At 46.6% G+C, this 23,004-nt stretch overlaps 1 protein-coding gene across 1 annotated transcript; it reads left to right on the top strand.

Annotated features, from left to right (window-relative positions):
* The first annotated feature begins 6,716 nt into the window (after positions 1-6,716).
* Cpxm1 (carboxypeptidase X, M14 family member 1) lies at positions 6,717-13,802 on the top strand. Its single transcript, XM_031371901.1, has 14 exons — positions 6,717-6,958; positions 7,832-7,993; positions 8,109-8,218; positions 8,345-8,484; positions 8,586-8,673; positions 9,223-9,373; positions 9,469-9,557; positions 9,862-9,985; positions 10,067-10,263; positions 10,350-10,529; positions 10,615-10,912; positions 11,116-11,255; positions 13,240-13,342; positions 13,433-13,802. The coding sequence occupies exons 1-14, from the start codon at positions 6,811-6,813 to the stop codon at positions 13,663-13,665; spliced, it is 2,163 nt and encodes a 720-aa protein (XP_031227761.1). The 5' UTR covers positions 6,717-6,810; the 3' UTR covers positions 13,666-13,802.
* The last annotated feature ends 9,202 nt before the right edge of the window (positions 13,803-23,004 follow it).

Below are 23,004 nucleotides of genomic sequence, written 5' to 3'. Positions count from 1 at the left end.
AGCCAGGGCTACACAGAGAAACCCTGTCTCGGGGGGGGGGGGGGGGGGGGAAGATCCTAATGGAAAGTTGAGACAATCCTTACGAATGAAATTAAGGAATGATCATGGAATAAGTGGATTGGTCACCATTACTGGTTATAATTATCCAACAAGAATAAACATTCCCACTGAATCAATGGTCAGGGGCAGCTACAGAGCTACTGAGTACATGGTCAGTTTGGTGACAAAAGACAAGAGTAGAAATGATATAAATTTAAATATTACTCATACCTTGGAGGAAAACTGAAGGGGTTGGGATGGGGGAGACACTGACAATATAGCACCCAGGAAAAGTAGAGATTGAGAGAGAATGATAGAAAGAGCATTAAGCTGCCTCCCAGGACTCCCCACCCAAAGATCCAGGGCAACTGGTCTTGACATGTTTGGTGTTGATGGACTTGACAGGCAATAGAGCCAGTGTCATTTGTCCTTAATGTCACTCACCAGTTGCCCTTCTGCTGGCTTTTGTTTGCTTGGGAACTGTGTTTCTGACATAGGGTACAGGGACATATTGTCTACAGGGACATAGGCTATAGTAGAGGATCTTGGTTTTTTGTCTAAGTAATTGTCTTTGTAAATGAGAAAATTAGCATACAGGTTTAAAATTGCCAGTTCCACTAGTCTGCTCATTTCTAGTGCAGCCAGAAGATTGTATCCCTAGACTATGGAATTAAGAGTCAGGTCCTGACAGATCTACTGAGACAAAATAGTCCACATGTGCAAGGGGTTGGGAGTAGGGTGTGTGACTAAAGATTTAGTGCACACAAGGTGCTCTGCATAATTTGCAGGGAGTTCTACTTAGGGTTTTCTCAGGTTATTTTTCATCCCACAGTCATTTCTAATGTGATTCCTGTGTGTCAGGTCTCCAATCTATGTTGGGTTCTAACTCCGTGGGCTTTTAGACCAATGTTCTGAGAGCCTGAGATTGTTCTCAGAAGGAAAACAATAGATAAGGAAGGAGAACAGGGTAGAGGAAAGAGCTAAGCCAGCATATGGTCTTGTCTGGGCTTCAGCCACAGCCTGACCATGCAGACAACTTCAAGAACAGTGAATTGTGCTATAGAGTAGATCCCATCGTATCAGCCATTGGTGATACTTCTCCCATGGAGGACGGGGAAGAGAGAGACAGAAGTTGGAGAACTGAATCTCTCAGCCTGAAAAGCAATGCCTATCTGCTGAAGGCTTTTGTCTGCAGAAGGAAGCAAACAGCCATGATCTATGAACTGCAAACAACAGTGGGGTGGGCACATTGTTGGTATTGGGGACCTCGGTGAGGAACAGCAACATATGGCAGTGGATCTTGTGTAGTGAAGGATTCAACAAACCTGGATTATTTGTATCATGTTCATTCATGAAAACTGTTTGTCTTGGGAGCTGAAGAAAGCTCGGTGGTTAAGAACACTTCCTACGCTTCCAGAGAACTCGAGTTCAGTTCCCAGCTCCCACATCAGGTGGTTCACAACTGCCTGTATTACAACTTCAGCTCCAGGGTAGCCAATACCCTCTTTGGGCAACCTGCATACACATGAAGTATAGAAGTCTTAGACCCCATCAATAGTCTATGTCAACAATATGATTTTTGTTGGGGACTTAGACCAGAAACTAGGCTTACCTTGGATTCTAGAAGGTTTGAACTCAACCAACGCGGCAGTCAACTATACTTGTATGACTGATCTTCCATAAAATTCTGGACACCGAGGGTCCAGTGAATTTCTCTCATTAACAGCACTTGGCGCATGCTGTCATATATACTGCTAGAAGGAATAAGTACTGCCCACCTTTTCCATTTTCAGATAAACAACTGGAAACTCACACCCAGTTCTTGCTGTATTCTGCCCAATGTACATTATTATATTGTTTGTTTTAATCTGCCTGCAACCTTTCTTGGTCCTAAGCCATGACCATTAGTATAACTACTTCTGTGAATTCTGATAAACCGTTGAGCAAGAGCAGCTTTGGCATCTGAAGTAGGATTCACCAGGACAGTGTTAATTCATTAAATATGATGGAATCACGAGCTGGGAAAAAGGATAGGAGGGGGAGAGATTCCCAGATGGCTACTTAGTCATCCACAGCTTAGAAATGAAGCAACCTCATGGAGGTCAAAGCTATCAGTAGAATTTGTTGATGGTAGAGCTCATCCTGGGGGAATTGTTTAGGAACCTGTCCAGAAAGTAGGATAATAAACAAAACCCCCAGGAAAATAGAAAAAGTTCACAAAAATAGAGGAAGAATATTTGAAAGTTAGTTTTAGAAATTTCAAATAGAAAAAATGTATTGCAAAACTTTTTTTTTCTGGTGTAGTGAACTTTAGTGATATTATTCAAGGGAGTAGGGCTTCAAGCTCCCCACTTTTTCTGGGGGCCTGGAATGAAAACTGTGACAGAAGATGCTAAGAATGTTGGGAGTTAACCAGGCAGCGTACACCAGCTGGTCTGAGGCTCCTGACACATATTCAACAGAGGACTGACTGGTCTGACCTCAGTCAGAGAAGATGCATCCAACCCTTGAGAGAGTTGAGGCCCCAGGGAGTGGGGAAGTCTGGTGGGGTGGGGAGTGGGGGTTGGGCGTGGGGACATCCTCTTGGAGACGGTAGTGGGGATTGCAGGGTGGGGGAGGAGGTATGGGATGCTGAACAGTCAAAGGACAGACAAGGAGGGGGATGAAGCCCGAAATGTAAAAAAAAAAAGATTAAAGAATAAAAAAATAAATAAAAAAATAAAAAAAGAATGTTGGGGACTGAGTTCAGAGAGGGACTCCCCAGCAGTCAAGGAACTCTCTTCCTTTCTTGTTCTTTCTGGTGGGTGGTCCAAGGCTCCTTACTCCTCGGAGGCCATATGAACCATAAGCTCCACCACCCTGCAGTTGTAGCTGAATTCATACCAGGAAATGAGCTTGACAAAGTTGTTGAGAACAATGCCAGCCCCTGCATCAAGAGTAAAAGACTTAAAGTCACAGGAAACTGCTCCTCCTCCTATAGCCCCAAATACCCTGCAGGGCCCTTGGATGCCTGCTTTACTACATTTTAAAAACAATTTAAATTTATTTTCGATGTATGGGTGTTTTGCCTGCATGTGTGTCAATGTACCATGGCATGCCTGGTACCCGTAGAGATCAGAAGAAAGATTGGCAGCTTTCTCAAGTGGCAGGTCAGATCACAACAGACACACTATGGACAAGAACATGGAAGGCCATGCCAGTGAGCTTCCTGTTCAGCTCTAGCATGCCCTTTTCCACAACCTTGACAGTGCCAGTGGATGCAGGGATGATGTTCTGGGCAGCCCCACAACCATCCCACCACACTTTCCCAGGGGGGTTGTCCGTGATTTTTTTGGATGGTGGTGATGTCACGTGCTGTGATCCAGCAGTTGTCATGGATGACCTTGGTGGGGTGGGGCAGGGGAGTTGCTGACAATCTTGAGTGAGTGTGGTACTTCTGGTACTTACAGTTCAGTCACATCACAAACATGGGGGCAACAGTTGAAGGGGCAGAGATGATGACTTTTCCCCCCACCCTTCAAATGGTCCCTGGCCTTCTCCATCATGGTGAAGACACCAGTTGACTCCACAATATACTTGGCACCGGCATCACCTCATTTGGTGTTGGCAGGATCCTGCTCCTGGAAGATGGAGACTGTCTTCCCATGGATGACAAATTTCCTGTTCTCAGCCTTGACTATTCCAAGGAACTTGCCATGGGTGGAATCATACTGGAACATGTAGATCATGTAGTTGAGGTTATTGAGGCAACAATATCCATTTCACCAGAGTTAAAGCAGCTCTAGAGCCCGGGTACCCAATATGGCTGAACAGGGAGGCTCAGAGAGCCTAACTCACACTCTTAATAAACTGGATGTGGTAGCCAGTGCACACTTGTAATTCCAGCGCTCTTTAGGCAGAATCAGGAGGCTCAGAAGACCTTGGACATAGAGATCAGTCTGGGATGAGGTGGGGTGGTTTAAAAGAAAATGGCTGCCATTGGCCATACAGAGTGGTATTATTAGGAGGTGTGGCCTTGTTGGAATAGGTTCTTTGTTGTAGGAGATATGTCACTAGGAGCCTCGTTTTGAGGTCTCAGATGCTAAAGCCACAGGCCAGTGTAGCAGTCAGTCCCTTTCCTGATGTCTGAAAATCCAGATGTAGAATTTTCAGATCCCTCTCCAACACCTTTCTGCCTGTGCACTACCATGCTTCCTGCCTAATGACAATGGACTAAACCTCTGAACTGTAAGCCAGCCCCGATGAAATGGTTTCCTTTATAAGACCTGCCATGTTCGTCGTGTCTCTTCACAGCAATAAAAGCCTAACTAAGGCACTGGGCTATATAGAACCCATAGAATCTTACCAGTTCATAGTGTATGTGAAATTAGAATTATTGATGCTTCCTGCATAGAATAAGATCACACACATATAACCAAAAAGGCAACATGGAATCAGAATTTTATTTATTTATTATATTCTTTAACGTTTCATTTTGAGATCGAGGCTTGCTGTCTCCTGTTCATGCCGTCTTTGAGCTCTTCCTGATCCCAGCCTATCACTCATCTAAGAGCTCCTTTGGACAGGTGCCCATCCACCCCTGAAACATATACTTGTCCTGTGATATCCAAAGATCCTCCATGTGGCTCTTGGCAATAGAGACCAGGCTCTATAGGTGACTGGATGTAAACTTGCTGTTGTGTCCCTGGAGTTATGGTCTTTTGACCTCCTGCCTTTGTGTCTCCAAGTACCGAGTGGCCAAGGCCAGAGGCAGTAGCCTAGCAAGACGTGGGTGTGAAAAGATGCCAAGGGGCTCAGGGACTGAGAGGGGCATAAAAGAGCTCTGAGGGAGAGTCTGGAAGGAAAGAGTAGGGACTGCACCTCAGATGTCCTGTTGTTGGTACTCCTGTCGTCTCTCCTCCCTTTTAGAGTTCTCTGAGACTTGGCTGAATGTGGGGTTTCCGCTGGAAGCCTGGAAGCCCTCTACCTGTTCAGATAGTGGCCTGCAAGCCAAGGATGCACTCTACGGTCTTGCTTATGTATGTGCATTGGCCCTGTGTTCAGAAAGTCTGTGCTTTAAAACATATCCTGTTAGCTTTTATTGTCAACTTGACACATCAGAGAGGAAGACCTTACTGAGGGACCACAGAGATGAGATCAGCCTATGCAGAATCGTCTTGATTGCTAATCAGTGTATAAGGGCGAGCCCACTGTGGGCAGCACCATTCCCTGGACAGTGGCTCTGGCCTATATAAGAAAGCTAGCTAATCAGGAGCCTGATAGCTAACCAGCAGGGTTTTGTCTGGTTTCTATTTCAAGTTCCTGCCTGAGTTCTGCCTCAGCTTCCCTGAATGAACCTGTAATCAGAAATAAATCCTTGCTTTCCCTAAGTTGCTTTTTATCTGTATTTTAATCACGGCAACAGAAAGGAGAGTAGAACAGAGAGTCGTCCTTAAACTTCTCTATGCCTCTGGTGAGCTGAGCCTAGCACAGCTTCTTAGGTGGGAGCACCAAGATGAGACTTGGTCATGTGTGTGGGTCCTCAGTGATCACTCCCTTCTCAGAGTTCTCCCACCCTCCTTCTGGAGGGCCACAGTTGGACCAGATGGCAGGGCTTACTCCCTTGGAGTGGGCCCTACAGGAGGTGGCCTCAGTTCAGGAGCCCCACACCTGGCCCCATGCATTTGCACCAAGCTCTGGTTCTGGTTCTGATGCCAGAAAGCTGTCGACCTGACTTGAGGTTATTCAGTTCATTTACATAGACCACATAGCCCTACAACCTTTTGCTTAGGAGTCCCAGCCACCTGTGGGCGACACTTCTAGGGGGACTGCAGCGAAGGTACAACAAGCACCAGCGGCACAGGCCTTTCTTTAGGGCAAGTGACTCCGGTGTGGGGGAAAGCTAGAGGGGTCCTGGCGAAGACAGGTCTGAGAACTCCTCCTCCAGGAGGAGGTGGCGCAGGGAGAGCAGGAATCACATTAAGACTTGGCCTCACGGTTCTTGACGCCAGCCCTCTGGTTATCAGCTCTGGCTGCCTTCCTCGAGTTATGTAACCCCAAAACGTGGCAGCCTAGAGAGGGAAAAGGAGAGGAGGCGGGACCAAAGAGGAAGCGCCGCCTCTCTTTGCGCCCATGGTTTGTCTTTGGGTTTAATGGAGGACCCCTCACCCCCACTCCACGACCCTGACCCTCCACCCCCACTGCTCTCCTGCGGTCTTTCCCCGCGTTGCCCTACCCATCCCAGCAAGGCACCCGAGGTTTTGGGTGGATTTTCTCCTCTCAGGTTGTAATTTCCTCTCCAAAGTTCCCAGCTTTATTACCTTCCCCACGTCAACGAGGCCCACTGCAAGCTTCAGTTTACCAGCTTGTAAACTGAAGTTTGACTGAAATTCAGACCACGTGCAGAGCGCCTTGCATAGGTAGGTGCCTGCGGTGAGATGGGCGCGCGCAGTCGAACGGAGTGTGTGGTGCCTTTGCAGACTGTGCAGGGCCAGGCACCGGGGAGGCTGCGACACTGGGTTTCTGTACCCCAGCCCGCCCTCCCCGGGGGTCCTCGAGGCTCATCAGAGTCAGCCGTCCCCGCGGGACCTCGCGGCTCTCCGCGGCCCGCCCTCCCCTCTCCTAGGACATCGGATTCTGGCGAGTGGCTGTGGGCGGGCCGTAGGCTGCAGAGGGGCGTGGGGCGGCGGAGGGCGGGCGGGCAGGAAGGGGCGGGGGGCTCCGCAGACTCCCGCAGGAAGAAGAGAACCCACCGAGAGCCTCGGCACAGCGCGCTCGCCGACCCTTCCCGCTATGTGGGGTCTCTTGCTCGCTGTGACCGCCTTTGCGCCTTCCGTCGGTCTGGGGCTGGGGGCGCCCAGCGCCTCAGTGCTGGGCCTGACGCCGGGATCAACCCTGGCTCCACAGAGCAGCGTTGCACAGCCTTCCACAAAGGCAAATGGTGAGCTCTGGGTCCCATGGTCGGCTGCTGGGCAGGTCAGACCCACTCCCCCGGCTGGGTCCTCCAGCTTACCCTGTAACAGGGACACGCACAGCCCTGTGCAGTGACTGCTGACTCAGCAGCCCCATCCTGGCCAGACCTAGTCAGCAGTCTCAGGGCAGGCCTGGATGCTGGCTGCCCCAACTGCAGCCTTCCTTCTTCACAAGTGAAGAAACTGAGGCCAAAATCTGGAAAGGTGAAGAGACACCAGACTAAAAGGACAGACTAAGCCTATGCAGGATGGTGTTTAAGGCTAAGGACTGGAGGGGGAAACAACAGGGGGATGAGGCTGTATAGAGAGGAAGCATCACCGCCTACAGATGGGCACAGGCAGACTGGCCTCCCAACTTCTTCCTCAGAGTTGAGAGCTTTGAGTCCAGCAGGTAGGCCAAGCTCGGACTTCAGGACAAGATCAGAGGCCTAGTCTGAAGATAAGGAAGGCTTGGAGGTTGATGGGAGAAGGTGCAAAATCAGAGGCAGGAGGTAGTATTACTTACTGAAGAGGACCAAACAGGGCAAGGCCCGGAGGTTAAAAACTAACTTCAGATCTTCAGAATGACCAGTCTCTCATGGCTCGACATTGCTCTCCACTGGATCAGAGAGTCAGAGGGGACGTGGGACAAAGATGTAATTGTGTTAAGAAGGAAGAACTGAAGAAGTGACAAAAAGAGACAGGTGGGGTTGGGTCACAGGCTTTGCATGGCATGCTAGGATGACAGTGATTGTTGTAGGTGTCCCATGTGCTCAAATGCCTTCTTGGGCTAACAGACCTCTCTGTCTGGATTTCATGGCATTCTTCTCTCCTCTGGTACTTTTTGTCTCCTGGTGCTCTAGAGACCTCAGGACAGCATGTCCGGCTTAGAGTCATCAAGAAGAAAAAGATCGTTGTCAAGAAGCGAAAGAAGCTAAGACAGCCTGGTCCCTTAGTGACTGCCAGGCCTTTGGTGACCACTCACCCAGCAAAGACCCTCACCCTCCCTGAGAAACAAGAACCAGGTATTGCCTTTCCAGGGGGTGGGGGAGGGAGCGCCTAGCCTATGAACAAGCCTAGGCTTTGTTCTCTGGTTACCCTCTTTCTAATCCTGTCTCACTTTTCTGTCCTTACCCCCAGGATGTCCCCCTCTAGGCTTGGAGTCCTTGCGGGTTTCAGATAGCCAGCTGGAAGCCTCCAGCAGCCAGTCCTTTGGTCTTGGAGCACACCGAGGACGGCTCAATATCCAGGTCGGCAGCCCTTGCTCAGCCAGATCTGAGGGGTAGGGAAGCACAGCCTTAGGACCTTCTCTCCCCACACCCTCGCTCTTCCTTGTGACCCACCTGGGCTTGATCACCATGACCTTGTGTCCACAGTCAGGTCTGGAGGACGGCGACCTGTATGATGGTGCTTGGTGCGCTGAGCAACAAGACACTGAGCCTTGGCTTCAGGTGGATGCTAAGAGTCCTGTCCTCTTCTCGGGAATTGTTACACAGGGTAGAAATTCTGTGTGGAGGTGAGGCGGGCTCGCTTAGCCTGGAAGGTGTTAGTGGCCAGGCCTGGAAGTGCCACAGTGACTCTGCAGGGACACTAATGTTTCTCTATCTCTACGGCCAGGTATGACTGGGTTACATCATTCACGGTCCAGTTTAGCAATGACAGTCAGACCTGGTGGAAGAGTAGGAACCATACTGGGCAGGACATGGTGAGTGACCCCAGAGTGGTTGGAACCAGTTTATTAGGGTGCTGGGCTGGGGAGAATCCTCGGCAAATAAACAGATAACACACATAGATTCCAGGAGTTTTTGCAATGCTGAGGTTCAAATCCAGGGCTTTGGATATTCTCAGGGAAGTTATTTACCAAGCACTAGCTCCTTTGGGATAGCCCCATTAATTCCACCACAGGGTAGGTGCTGCATCTTCTGGGACACCCCTTCTGACCATGAGCCTCGGGGTTATTTACTTCTTGCCTGTTCATGGCCCTGGTTTTCCATCTCATGGACCTCCTTGGTACAATACTCCCCAATGGGTATGTTGTTTTAATGAGCTGAGACCATGCCAGAAAACACAGCTGCCCAAGGTTGCCTGCTGGCAGGAGCTTAGGAAATGGGGGTCCATGTTTAATAGAGTGCATGTCTCCAGCTGTACCCACCAGGGAGGGTTGGCTTGTGAGCATGAGAGCCTTGATTCCTTTCCCGGATCTTGAGCCAGCATCAGGTCTGAGCTGGTTCAGCAAGGCATCCCATATCTCCAGGTATTTCCTGCCAACTCAGACGCAGAGACCCCAGTGTTGAACCTTCTGCCAGAGCCTCAGGTGGCTCGATTCATCCGCCTGCTGCCTCAGACCTGGTTCCAGGGAGGTGCGCCTTGCCTCCGGGCAGAGATCCTGGCCTGTCCGGTCTCAGGTGGGCAGCTGGCAAAGGCTGTATGGGCAGGGCCTGGTCTCAGGGACATCCTTTACGAGGAACTGACCTTTTATCTGGAACTCACTTTCCACCAGATTCTAACGACCTGTTTCCTGAGGCCCACACACTAGGATCCTCTGACTCCTTGGATTTCCGGCATCACAATTATAAAGCTATGAGGAAGGTCAGATACAAGTCCTATGAGCCTGGAAGGAGGCCTGCCTACCTCCTTCCCACCAGGGCAGACTGGCTATGACTACCCATGAGTCCCCTCTCTTTGTGTCCCCCTTTTTCCTACCTCTCTCGACCTCTAAGTTCTGTTCCAATTACCCTTGTCATGATACCACGCCTTTTCTGCCCCTCGACCCCCAGCTCCTGTGCCTTTTCCGGATCATACTATGTTGCTCCCATCTGTGTGGATCTGTAAGTCTTTCCATGGTTACACATGGTCTGTGTGTAACTGCCTCATGCACCTCTCTGCTTTCCAGCTGATGAAACAGGTGAACGAGCAGTGCCCCAATATCACCCGTATCTACAGCATCGGGAAGAGCCACCAGGGTCTGAAGCTCTATGTGATGGAAATGTCAGACCATCCTGGGGAGCATGAGCTGGGTACTGCTTGACAGCATGGGAAGAGGTGGGCACAGGGCAGACTCTGGTGCGAGCTAACTCTAAGCCTCCGTGTGTTTCCAGGAGAGCCCGAGGTCCGCTACGTGGCTGGTATGCATGGGAATGAGGCCCTGGGGCGGGAGTTGCTTCTGCTTTTGATGCAGTTCTTATGTCATGAGTTCCTGCGAGGGGACCCGAGAGTAACTCGGCTGCTCACTGAGACACGAATCCATCTATTGCCCTCCATGAATCCTGATGGCTATGAGACTGCCTACCACAGGGTAGGCCACCTGGCATGAGGGCCTTCCTGTCTCTTCTGTATGGTACCTAGAGCTTGCTTAACTTGAACAAGGCCCTTTCTTGGCAGGGCTCAGAGCTGGTGGGCTGGGCAGAGGGCCGCTGGACCCACCAGGGCATTGACCTTAACCACAATTTTGCTGACCTCAACACACAACTGTGGTATGCAGAGGATGATGGATTGGTACCCCACACTGTCCCCAATCATCACCTGCCACTGCCTACCTACTATACATTGCCCAATGCCACTGTGAGTATGCTGGAGCAGTGGTGGAAGGCCACCTAAGGCCCCCTGGTCTCTGTGTTCGGACCATCCACTCTTTTCCCCCATCTAGGTGGCTCCTGAAACGTGGGCAGTGATCAAATGGATGAAGCGCATCCCATTTGTGCTGAGTGCCAACCTCCATGGGGGTGAGCTTGTGGTGTCCTATCCTTTCGACATGACTCGGACCCCATGGGCTGCTCGTGAACTCACTCCCACACCGGATGATGCTGTCTTCCGCTGGCTCAGCACTGTCTATGCTGGCACGAATAGGGCCATGCAGGACACCGATCGCCGACCTTGTCATAGCCAGGACTTCTCCTTGCATGGCAATGTCATCAATGGAGCTGACTGGCACACAGTTCCTGGGAGTATGTGCCTGAGAGTGGCATTAGTCCTGTCTCCACAACTACCTATCCCATAATAGTCTTTTATGATATTCAGAACTTACTGTCAATCCCTACCCTGGGTGTCTCTCAAGAGCACTGGGAAAGTGGGGCCCCCAATCTACTGACTGGGAAAATGGGGCCCCCAATCTACCGACGTAACACTCCAGTGTCTTTGGTATCCCCAGGCATGAACGACTTCAGCTACCTACACACCAATTGCTTTGAGGTCACAGTGGAGCTGTCCTGTGACAAGTTCCCTCATGAGAAGGAGCTGCCTCAGGAGTGGGAAAACAACAAAGATGCTCTTCTCACCTACCTGGAGCAGGTGGGATCTAAGTCCCACCTCCTAGCCTCCCTAAATTACTCCTGGCCAGTCTTAGAGTTCCAGGACAGCAAGGGCTACAAGAGAAACCCCGTCTCAAAAAAACAAACAAACAAACAAAAAAAACTGGACCACCAGCCGTCTTAACTAGCATCAGATTTTCATGACGCTGTGGGCCACATGTGACAACAGATTGGAATGATCTAGGACAGGAAGTGCCATTTGCTAGTAGGGTGGTTTCAGATGTTACTAGCCAATGGAACCAGAAGCAACTTGAGGCTAAGAGGTGGTCCTTAGAATTGTCACAAGCCTGTCATTGCCAGGATAGTGTTTCTCAGAAAAGACTTTAGTCAGATGGGAAAACTGCCTTGGCATAAAATGTTACATTCCTCAGGGACTAAGATCCCTATGAGTGGTTCTATAATAATAACATCCATGGCTTCTACAAAAGACATCTCCCTGGGGTGAGATGGCTCAGGAGGTAAAGTCCCTGCTAAGCAGGCTAGCAACCGAAGTCCAATTCCTGGAACACATGTCATGGGAGGAGAGAACTGTCTGCTACATGCTCTCTGACCTCCACACACTTGCCATGGCATGTGTGTACCCACATACAAACATAGACACACAAAAAAAATAAATACATGTAAAAACATCATTTTTTAAAAGAGGATTGACATTCAGATCCCAGCACCCATGTAAGAAGCTGAGCATCCCCACAAGCACTTGAAACCCAAGCTCTGAGTTGAGTAGACAAGAATTGCTAAGCTTTACTGGCTTCCAGCCTGGTGAAGAGTGAACTCCAGGTTCAAGGATAGACCCTGCTGTACAGAAAGAGAGTATCTTGAGCCTTTTCTGGCCCACAGACAGACAGACAGACACACATAGAGGGGGGGGGCTAATAACAGCACTGCCACACTACAGAAAGCCCAAAGATAAGTTAGCAATTAGGAGATAATTTTAATACAAGATCTGTCATCTAGGAGTGTGCTGAACTGCCACCTTATCAGGCTTACAAGGCAACAGCCAGAAAGTTAGCAAAGTCACTCTTATGAAAAGGAAAGACACCTTTAATTTTTTTGTTTGTTTTTTGCTTTTAAGACAGTCTCACCACGTAGCTTAGACTAGTCTCAAACTTGAAATCTTACATCCACCTCAAGGTTTTGATAAGCTTTTCTACATGCTGAGGTGGCCTGCAACTGTAATTCCAGAACAGTGGAGAAGTGGAGGCAAGAGAATCAAGCTCTGGGCTAGGTCTGGGCTCTGGCCACATATGGAGACATATGCCTTAAAAGAAATATCTTCAAACATTAGGCAGAGCTCAGGGAATCTGGTGGAAGAGAGGAAGAATGGACTGTAGGAGCCACAGGGGTCAAGGACACAAGAACCAGAATCAACTAACCTGGGTTCCTATGGGCTCCTAGAAATGGAACTGACAATCAGGGAGTCTGAAGGGGTTTCACCTAGGCCCTTTGCATATATGTTATGGTTGGGTAGCTTGGTGTTCTTGTGGGAATCTTAACAGTGGGAGCTGGGGCTGTCTCTGAACTGCCTGCTTTGGGGACCCTTTTCCTCTTTTTTTTTTTTTTTTTGTTGTTGTTTTTGTTTTTTTTGTTTTTTGTTTTTGTTTTTCCAAGACAAGGTTTCTCTGTGTAGCCCTGGTCACTCTGTAGACCAGGCTGGCCTCGAACTCAGAAATCCACCTGCCTCTGCCTCCCAAGTGCGGGGATTAAAGGCGTGCGCCACCACTGCCCGGCTGCCCAGCTAACCCTTTTCCTCTTGTTGGGTTGTCTTGTGTAGCCTTAATATGAGAGGAGATGCCTAGTCTTATTGCAACTTGATAAGCCATGTTCAATATCCCTGGGATGCCTGTCCCTTTCTGAAGGGAAAGAGGAAGAGTGGATGGGGGTGGGAGGAACTGCAGTCAGGATGTAATACATGAGAGAAGAATAAATTAAAGAAAAAATTTTAAATCTTCTTTGCTATACAGGTGCGCATGGGCATTACTGGAGTTGTTCGGGACAAAGACACGGAGGTCGGGATTGCGGATGCTGTCATTGCTGTGGAGGGCATTAACCACGATGTTACAACAGGTGTGTGTGGCAGAGAGAGGAGCAGGGGCCTTTCGACTTGTCAGAAGTTGATCCTTGAACCCAGCCTGACCTCACCCTTCTTCCTCTCAGCTTGGGGCGGAGATTACTGGCGGCTGCTGACACCTGGGGACTACGTGGTGACAGCCAGTGCTGAGGGTTACCATACAGTTAAACAACACTGCCAGGTTACCTTTGAAGAGGGCCCTGTTCCCTGCAATTTCCTACTCACCAAGACTCCCAAAGAGAGGCTTCGAGAACTGTTGGCAACAGGAGCAAAATTGCCCCCAGACCTTCGGAGGAAGCTAGAGCGGCTGAGGGGATAGAAGCAACATCTTCAGCTGAGGGGAGCCACATCCTTGGACAGGCTGGACCTGTCCAGAACTGAAGGAGGAGAGGGAAGAGGGAGGGACAGGGTAGAAGAGGTGCTCTGGCTCATTAAAGCTTCCTGGTGCCTGATATGCCTCTTGAGTTCCTATTCTCTGTGCATTTGTATATACCAGGGCATTATGTACAAAGATCCTACCCAAGCCCTTGTACCTGAGCCTTGCAAAGCATCTCACTTCTGCCTGTGATTTTCTGTCATTGGTGCTATTGCATTTGTAAACATCTGCTTGGTGCCCGTGTGCAAGCAATGCCTGTACCCAGCCTTCTGGGGCTCCCAGTTAGGGGAGACAGGTTAATCCACCGAGAGGCATGCAGGGTGGAAGGCAGTTTGGTAGTTCAGATAGGGTAGTCTCACACACATGAACACACACACACGGGAAAAATGCAGGTCTGCAGGGACTCAAGCAATCAAGGATGCAGTAGAGGTGGTTTAGGAAATCAGGTGAACATGGACTAGGCATAGGGTTATAGACAAGGAACTAAAGATCAGTCAAAAGCATTTGAGTTTACTTCATCAGCTATTCAGAGGGTTCCCCAAAATGATGGGCTTTGATTAGTTTCTTTCCTACTAAAGGAGGAATTGTGTGAATCTTTGTCTTGCCAAGAAAACAACCCATTACAATGACTCCGAACTGAAAAAATTTAATGCTAGAAATAGTGTGTAAAGATGAGGAAGGGGGGGCAGATTTCACCCAGAAAGCAGGAAGTTAATAACCTTTATTTACTGTTGTTGCTACTTAAATTTTTTATTTATTTAGTGTGGGTAGCATATGGAGATCAGAGGGTAACTTCTGGGACTCAATTCTCTCCTGCTAGGTGGACTTCAGGAGTCAAAGCTTGCTACCTGCTGAGCCATCTTGCCTGTCCCTGCTTTAGTGTTTATAAATCTGTATTTGGCTTTGTTGGTGCTGATCTAACTGACTTGGCTGACAAGGAAATTTGTAAAATGTAGGTAAAGCTCTTAGCCCCTTTACTTCAGAGTAGCAGAAATCTCTCTCAATTGTGTTTCTGGGATTGCTCTGTTTGGGGATTCCATTTTTACTTCACTAGATATAACAGGATTCTTTATTGCAGAAAATAGATTCTACTCTAGATGGCTTTAGTAAGAAGGAATTTGTAAAAGGTCTTACTTTATACAATTTCCAAGAGAACCAGAGACTAGAGTCCAATGTTGCCTATTCTAAAGTGGCACAGCCAATGTCAAGAAAGACCAGAGGAAGACCAAGCCTGTCATAGGGATGTCTTACAGGAACCAATACTTACCATTTGCTTTCTATTGGCAGGTAAGACACTAGGGACAGGTGTTAGAAACGTCTTTGTATGTCTGAGAAGAACTGAGCACTTCCACTATTATGACTGTCAGAAAATATGCCGTCTCCCATTGCCTAGTTTTATAACAGTAGGATCACTGTATTGTGCCACTTTAGGGAATTTTGTTTAAAATGAACCAATGCTAGTTAGGACTACAGAAATATGTCGGCATTTAGTTTTCTTGCAGAGGACCTAAGGTTGGTTTCCAGTATCCGTCTCACAGCTTACCACTCTCCCTAACTCCATTTCCAAAGTATCTGACACTCTCTTCTGTCCTCCAAGGATGCTGCATGCACACATGCACATACATTACATGCAGGCAAAGCACTCATATCTTTTCTTAAAAACTTTAAATGAGCCAGTAACCCAGAGGCCCACAAAACAACACAGACCATTGCTATTACTCTTGGTTGCTCACCAGAAGTAGATGGTAAGATCCTATTGCTGAAAACACCACAAATTTTGGTTGTAGGACATGCAGACATCAATCAGGAACTGACCAAGAAACATCCTCCCTGCTGGTTAGTTTTCATAGTGTGGGAAGCTGCTATGTAGGTCACTGGGGCAGAAAATCAACAGTTTTATGCAATTCTGGATTCCAAATGCTGCAGTAATGACCTGGCAGATGAGATGACCACTTGTGGCATGACTGTTTGAGGATAGGCAACCATTTTCTGATTGAATTTAAGATATGCTTTGCAGGTGGGGATTTATGTCTGGCACTGTAAACTTGGTCAGAAGCCCATGGTTGGGGAGGTAATGGGTCCTATAAGCTAGCCTACTATTGTTGATTTGCAATAGTCATGTTGAACCATCTTCTAAATATTGTTTATGTCTGTAGGTCTGTGATGCTCTCATCCTTAGTCAGATAAGCTTCTTTTAGCAGTGGATAGTGGTTACTGCAGAGACTCGTAGCTGTTGCACTCATAAACTCCAGTGGCTATGGTTACCTGCACAAGAGCAAGCCAGTCAAAATTCCAGCACGGCAGGACAAGAGGCACAAAAGTCCACCTCTAGCTGAGGAGTGTGTTTGGAGGTCAGAAGACAACTTGAAGGAGTTGGTTTGTGGTAGGTGCCTGATAACCAGGAAAAGAAAAAGAGGAAAGAGCTGGATGGCCAGTGTCCTTGAGTGTCTACCTTTTCATTACACCTCTCCTGCAGCACCTTCCCTCCCATTTCCCTTCCAGTCCAGTCATTGCAATAATGAAGCCTAGTAGTTTCAACTCCAATCAAGATGGCATGTCATCATATTCAAGAGACAAAACAAAGTCCAAAATATATAAAAAAAAAAGCCTTCTCCTTAGGATTCTAGTCTTTGAAGAGGAATCTACTAGAAGCCTAAGCTTTCAACACACACACAAACGCACGCACACACGCACGCACGCACCACCACCACCACCACCACCACCACCACCACCACCACCACCAGCACCCAAAACACCACTTCCAGAAAGCAGGACTTTGTGTCCCGTTCTCTTTCCAAGTGTCCCATAACATTCTCTCTCCTTCCATCATGTGGGTTCTGAGGCTTGGTTTCAGGTTGTTGAATTATTTGCTAAGTCATCTCTCCAACCCTCTGGAGCAGGTTTCTGAAGAGATGTTAAGAGAGAACTTTCTAGAACTGACATAAGACAAATTTCACAGGTAAAATAATTCCAGGGGCTAGTTGTGGTGTCAACACCCTGCATAGCAAAGGCAGAAGCAGAAGCAGGAGGATCACTGTGAGTTTGAGGCCAACCTGATTTACATAATGAGTTCCAGGCTAGCTAGTGAGATCCTGTCACCCTGTCTCAAAGGGGGAGGGAGAAAGAAAGAAAGAAAGAAAGAAAGAAAGAAAGAAAGGAAGGAAGGAAGGAGGAAAGGAAGGGAGGAAGGGAGGAAGGAAGGAGGAAAAGAAGGGAAGAAGGAAGGAAGGAAGAAAGAAAGAGAGAAGGAAAGAAAGAAAGAAGGAAAGAACTAACCAACAAAACCCAAGAAAGGCACACAACTCAGTTAATGGGTAAAAGATGTGAATGTGTATCTCACTAAAGAAAGACTATCCAATTTCTATTTACAAATACTAATGATATTTTATAATTAAATTGACCTTAAAGAATTTTTTATTCTTTTATGTTTGAATGCATTCTAAATACTTATCATTATACCTACAGGTAAGTGTAGCTCTCACCTTTCATCAAAATAACCTGATTTTTGCACTAGTCAGAGATCATTACAGAAGGCCACAACTTGTCAAAATGGATAGATCAACTGACCATGGGTGCCCACCCCCAGTTAATACACTTACAACCCAATCCCTACACCTAAGGCTCAAGAAACATCATGGAAGAGGGGGATGGAAGACTGTGGGAGCCCAGAACCAGGACATTTGCTTCAGGATAATCTTTTCTTTAAAAAGGACAAGTGTGTGTGTGTTTTCTGGCAGTGTGAATATGATCAAGATTTGTTGTAAATGAAATTTTCTAAGAATTAATACAGATACTGTATTTAAAAGAAGAAGATTCTGACCCACATTACAGCATGGATAGACCTTGGAAACCATACACTAAGTGTGAAAGCCAGTTATAAAACGACAACTACAGGGCCATGTGATTCCACCCACATGAAGGATACAGAGTAGAAAGTTAGATTAGTGGTTGCCAGAGGTAGGGAAGAAACAAACTAGGAGTTATTGTCCAATGGCTGTATTAGTTACTTTTGATGCAACTCAAAGGAGGGAGAATTTACTTTGGCTCCTGGTTTGAGAGTATGTCAGGGGCAGGCAGTTCCCTGTGGTGGGAGGTACAGCTGGAGCTCTTCTTGTCTCACATCTTGGTGGATCAGGAAGCCAAGAGTAGGGTTCTGTAACCTCCCGAAACAGTGCCATCAACTGTGACTAAGTATTCAAGCACATGAGCCAGTGGAGGGGCATTTCTATTTAAATCATAATGCACAGAGAACTTGAATTTTGCAAGGTGAAAAGAAATCTGAAGATGGATAGTGAGGACAGTTGAGCATATTACTACCCCTGACCTGGAATCTTAGAAACAGCTTGGTGAGCCTGGCACGATTAAAAACACCTACAATCTCAGCTGTCCAAGGGACTGAGACAGGGTTGCAAGTTCAAAGCCGGCAGCTTAGGGAGACACTTAGGAAGACCTTCAGTGTCACAGAACCTGCCTAGCTTCAAAGAGACACTGTATTCAATCCCACTATTGCAAGAAAGAAAATTAAAGATACATTTTATGTTAAGTATGTTTTACCATAATTAATTTTCAAAGTTATTTATTTCTATGTGAATGGGTGTTTGCTGTGTGTTTGTATGTGATCCACATTGTGCCTGCCGAGACCAGAATGGAATGTTTGAATCAGATCCCCTGGGATTAGAATTACAGAGAGTTGTGAGCCACCATGTAGGGTCCTCTGGAAGAGCAGCCAGTGCCCTCAACTGCTGATCCATCTCTCTGCACCTACAATTAATTTTTTAAAATACATTTAATGATTATATTTGAGAACAAAGGTTAAGAAGGAAAAAGGAGTGAAGTATGTGACAGAGCATAGGAACGCAGGTATGTCTGGGAACACGGGTATATCTGGAGGTCTCTGTGTGAAGGGGAAGAGTTTTCCTTTTTTTCTTCTTTTTATTCTTTTTAAAGATCTATTTTTATTGTTTTAAAGTATGTGTGTGTGTGCGCGTCCGTATGCACACGGACTCGAACGCATGTGTTATGAGTACAGGTGCCTGGTGCCTACAGAGGCTAGATAGAGTCCACTGATTGCCTGAAGTTGGAGTCACGGGCATCTGTGAGTTACCCAACATGGATGCTGTGAACCTGTATTCTCTGGAAATGTAGTATGTGCTCTTAACCTCTGAGCCCTTCTGGCCCTCATCTTATTATCCTTCTTTCTTTCCTGTTTTTAGATTTGTATATTTTGTTTTATGTGTATATGGTGATTTGGACAAGAATGGCCCCTATAGGCTCATATATTTGAGTGCTTGAGCTTTAGTTGGTAGAACTATTCAGAAAGAGCTGGGAGTGTGGCTTTGTTGGAAGAGGTGTGTCACAGGGAGGAAGCTTTGAGGTTTCAAAAGATTAGTTATTCCCTGTCTCTGTCTTTGCCTCTGTCTCTCTCTGTCTCTCTGTCTCTGTCTCTTTCCATGTCTCTGTCTGTCTCTGTCTCTCTGTCTCTTTCCATGTCTCTGTCTCTCTGTCTGTCTCTGTCTCTGTCTCTCTCTCTCTCTATCTATCTCTATATCTATCTCTCTCTCTCTGTCTCCAACTTGTGGATCAAGATGTGAGCTCTCAGCCAGTCCTGCCTCCGTGCCTTTTCTCTGTCACCGTGGACTGTAACTCTGAATTGTAAGCCCCAAATTAAACACTTTCTTCTATAGGTTGCCTTGGTCTTGGTGCCTTATCACAGTGGTAGAACAGAAACAAGGCAATGGATGTTTTGCCTGCATGTATGTGTGCACCAGTGGTGTGCATGCATGACATCCATAGGTCAGAAGAAAATATGGAGCTGAAGTCATGAATGGTTGTGAGCCACTCTGTAGGCAGTGGGAGCCAAACCCACATTCCCTGTAATAGCAACACTGCTTTTAACTGGGGAGCCATCTCTGCAACCCCTCTTTCTTTCTGACAGGAGTATGTTGTTTGTCCAGAGTGGTGTTTAACCCCCTGATCTTCCTGACTCTACCTCCCATGTGCAGAGATTACAGGCCTCACCACCACATCTGGCCTTGTATGATTCCTTCTATATGAAATGTTCAGTGTAGGCAAATCAGTAGACATAGAAGACAAATTGCTGCATAGTGATGGGTACAATTGGGAAAGAGGCTCAGAATGAAAGAAAAAAAGTAAGGCTTTGCATTTGTTTTAGTGGCTATATGTTTTGCCTTTCCCAGTTCTAAAACTGAATGCATTCATAGTGACATATACCTCTACAACTATACTGAAAACCATGGAACTGTACTACTTAAATGAATGAATTGCACACTTGTGAATTTTATCTCAAAGCTGTTACAAAAAGTCTCCACTGGTGGATGTACAGTGCATAAAGTAGAGTTGGTACGACAAAGTACAGACAAGATGCTAAGGGAGTGAGCTGCAGAGGGGTGGGGTTCCGGCACAATCAAAGCTGGACAACGAAGGTGCACTGTTGAGTGTTGTTGCAATCCACAAGGCAACCACCGAGAAAAGAGCTCAAAGGACATAGTAAAGAGAGCGATTGGGACGTAAATGATACAAAAGAAAGTATTTTAACACAGGAGGAGTTAGAGAAAACGAACAGCAAGGTGGTATGTGCAAATTCACATCAGTTTAAATGAGTGTATCTATCTATCCTCAAATTACACAGCAGAGACTGACACGGTGAATTTAAAAACACATTACGTAGCTGGAGATGTGGCTCAGTAGTTACGATCAGTGACTGCTCTTCTAAAGGTTCTGGGTTTGGTTCTCAGCATCCACATGGCAGCTCACAACTGTCTGTAACTTCAAGGACATCATCCAATGTCCTCTTGTGGCCTTCATGGGCATGCACATGGTGCACAGACATACATGCAAGCAAAAATACCATTATACACAAACACTTTTACAAAACATACTGTGGGAATGATTTTTCTGAGAAACACTGTTTAAAATTTGCAAATCGAGTTTTCACTGAACCTGTAACCAGGCTAATGATGTGGTTTGAATCACTTAGAGCCCTGTATTCCTTCTGTTGACAGACTGGGTACTCAGCCTGTTGAGAATTAACTGACCTTTAAGAAAAAAACAATGTAATCAATCTTATTATACTTTGGACTTCCAATGTAATTAACTCCTACAAGCTCCACTAGATGTGTGGCTTTGATTTTACTATACTCCCTATTTCTTCAGGACCATTCATGCCCCTGACTCAGACTTACTTAAGATGTGGTGACCAGACCCAAGAACATTTGCTGGAGGCCTTGAAGTGCTGAAAGCAACTCCTCCCACCAGTGTGGGAAGCAGCAAGTGGGTACAGATTGATAACATCTGATTGTGGGTTCCTGCTCAGAGCCAACAGGTTTGGACAAACAATTTCTCCCTTTAAGAGACTCCTGTAAACACTCTCATTCTGTTTTCTTTGGGGGGTGGTGCTGGGAAGTTTGTTTTTGAGACAGAGTCTTGCTACAGAGCCCTGGCTGGCTTGGAACACTTTATAGACCAGGCTGGCCTTACACTCACAGACATCCTCCTGCCTCTGCTTCTAGTGCTGGGATTAAAGGCATCCACCATCACATCCACCTTCATTTCTTTTTGATGTCATATTTGCCATGCTAGTTAATAAGTAGAGAGAATGACTTTGCTTTTTGAGAGAGAGAGAGAGAGAGAGGGAGAGGGAGAGGGAGAGGGGGGGAGAGAGAGAGAGAGAGAGAGAGAGAGAGAGAGAGAGAGAGAGAGAGAGAGAGAGAGAGAGAGAGAGAGAGGAAAGAGTGATCAGATCAAATCAGAATTCTTCAGAAAAAAAAAATCAGACCCCCTCGAGTAAATGACATGAAGAGTCAGTCTCTTTTCTTTTAGTTCCTGTGGCACAGCCTCAGTAGATGCCTCAGTGTGGCTGTTTAGAGTCAGACACATAGGTTGAAATTATGATAGAAATGTTGCACATACTAAGAGTAGCCAGAAAAGAGTTGGCATGAAAGCCAATTGTCCTAGAGTGCCTGAGAATTAAACCAAAGACTATAGCCTGTTGAGACTGTCTTCTTTCACTTAGAACATGCATTTGGACTTCCTCAATGCTACTGTATGGGGTTTGTTTGTCCTTGTTATGTGTGACTATATACAATACAACATCTTCCTCAGCTATAAGAAGGAATGAAACTCTAAGCTACTTCGAAGATGAACTTCAAAAACATTATGCTAAGTGAAACAAGACAGGTACATAGATATGCTTGGTTCTTCTTGTAGGATGTACCTAGAATAGAGTAAAGGTTTTCCGGCCTGGAGATAGTAAGCATTTGGAGTTCTGCATTTGTTTCTGTAATGAAACATATGGTGGTAGCTATACAACATCGTAAGTGTACCAAAAATTGTACACCTTATAAGCACAGATCAGTAATAGATTTTATTTTACACATAGCTTACCATGCTACAAGACCCCTTTAAAAGTTCCACACACACACAAATAAATGATGAGTGTGAATCCTCTGCCTTTGGTTTTCAAGGTTTTTTTGGGGACCTCTCTCCAATGTACAATTTAGATTCCATCTATCTATCTGAAAATAACCTTGCTAGGATTTAGATGGGAATTGTGTTAAGCCAATTGGGTGGCTTGACATCTTAGCTATGTGCCTTCTGACTCATGAACTGTGGGTTTCTCCATTTCTTGGGTCTTCAACCCCTCTTGTTAGAATTGTGTGGTTTTCAGCTACAGATCTGGGATGTGTCTCCTTAGATCTGTGTCAAAGTCTCTCCTTTTGTAGCATGCACATACATTTTACTCAGTAGTGAAAGAGAACCTGTTGTTATTTGCAGGAAAATAGATGGAAGCGGAAATGATAGTTCTGAGGGAAAGAAGGCAGCTGGAGAAAGGCAGTGCATGGTTTGTGTGGGGAGTAGTAGAGCAGAAGGCGGAGGATGGACTCTGAGACGAGACAGACAGACGGTCTGAACACTGGGAACACAAGGAACCAAGGGAGAACAGAACAGTGGAAGGAGAAGAAATATATAAATTATATAGATTGTTCACGTATGTGGGGTCCAGGTATAACTATATACATAAAACAATATTAACATACTCTTTTTCTCGATGACTTTTGTGAACTCGAAGAGGAGCCGTCAGTAGGGAGGAAGGGGGAGAGGGAGGGGGAGAGGGAAGGAGTAGTCCGCAGGATAATGAGGGGCGACTATGATCGCGACACAATGATGCAATTGTACCAAAGTGTCATAAGGAAACTCAGGATTTGTACACAAACTAAAATGCGGAATAAATAGGTTTTCAAGAAATTCATGATTTTTAAAAGC

Source organism: Mastomys coucha, unplaced genomic scaffold (genome assembly GCF_008632895.1).
Source record: "Mastomys coucha isolate ucsf_1 unplaced genomic scaffold, UCSF_Mcou_1 pScaffold15, whole genome shotgun sequence".
NCBI lineage: Eukaryota > Metazoa > Chordata > Mammalia > Rodentia > Muridae > Mastomys > Mastomys coucha.
Note: the sequence above shows the minus strand (reverse complement) of the source record. Positions and strands in the feature narration are given on the sequence as shown.

What these genes read in the sequence shown, in the direction of transcription:
- Cpxm1 (XM_031371901.1), top strand. Translation starts at nt 6,811, where the DNA reads ATGTGGGGTCTCTTGCTCGCTGTGACCGCCTTTGCGCCTTCCGTCGGT. An exon ending in ACCATACTGGGCAGGACATG is followed by an intron (nt 8,674 to 9,222) that starts GTGAGTGACCCC and finishes CCATATCTCCAG; the next exon opens with GTATTTCCTGCCAACTCAGA. An exon ending in TCCTGGGGAGCATGAGCTGG is followed by an intron (nt 9,986 to 10,066) that starts GTACTGCTTGAC and finishes GTGTGTTTCCAG; the next exon opens with GAGAGCCCGAGGTCCGCTAC.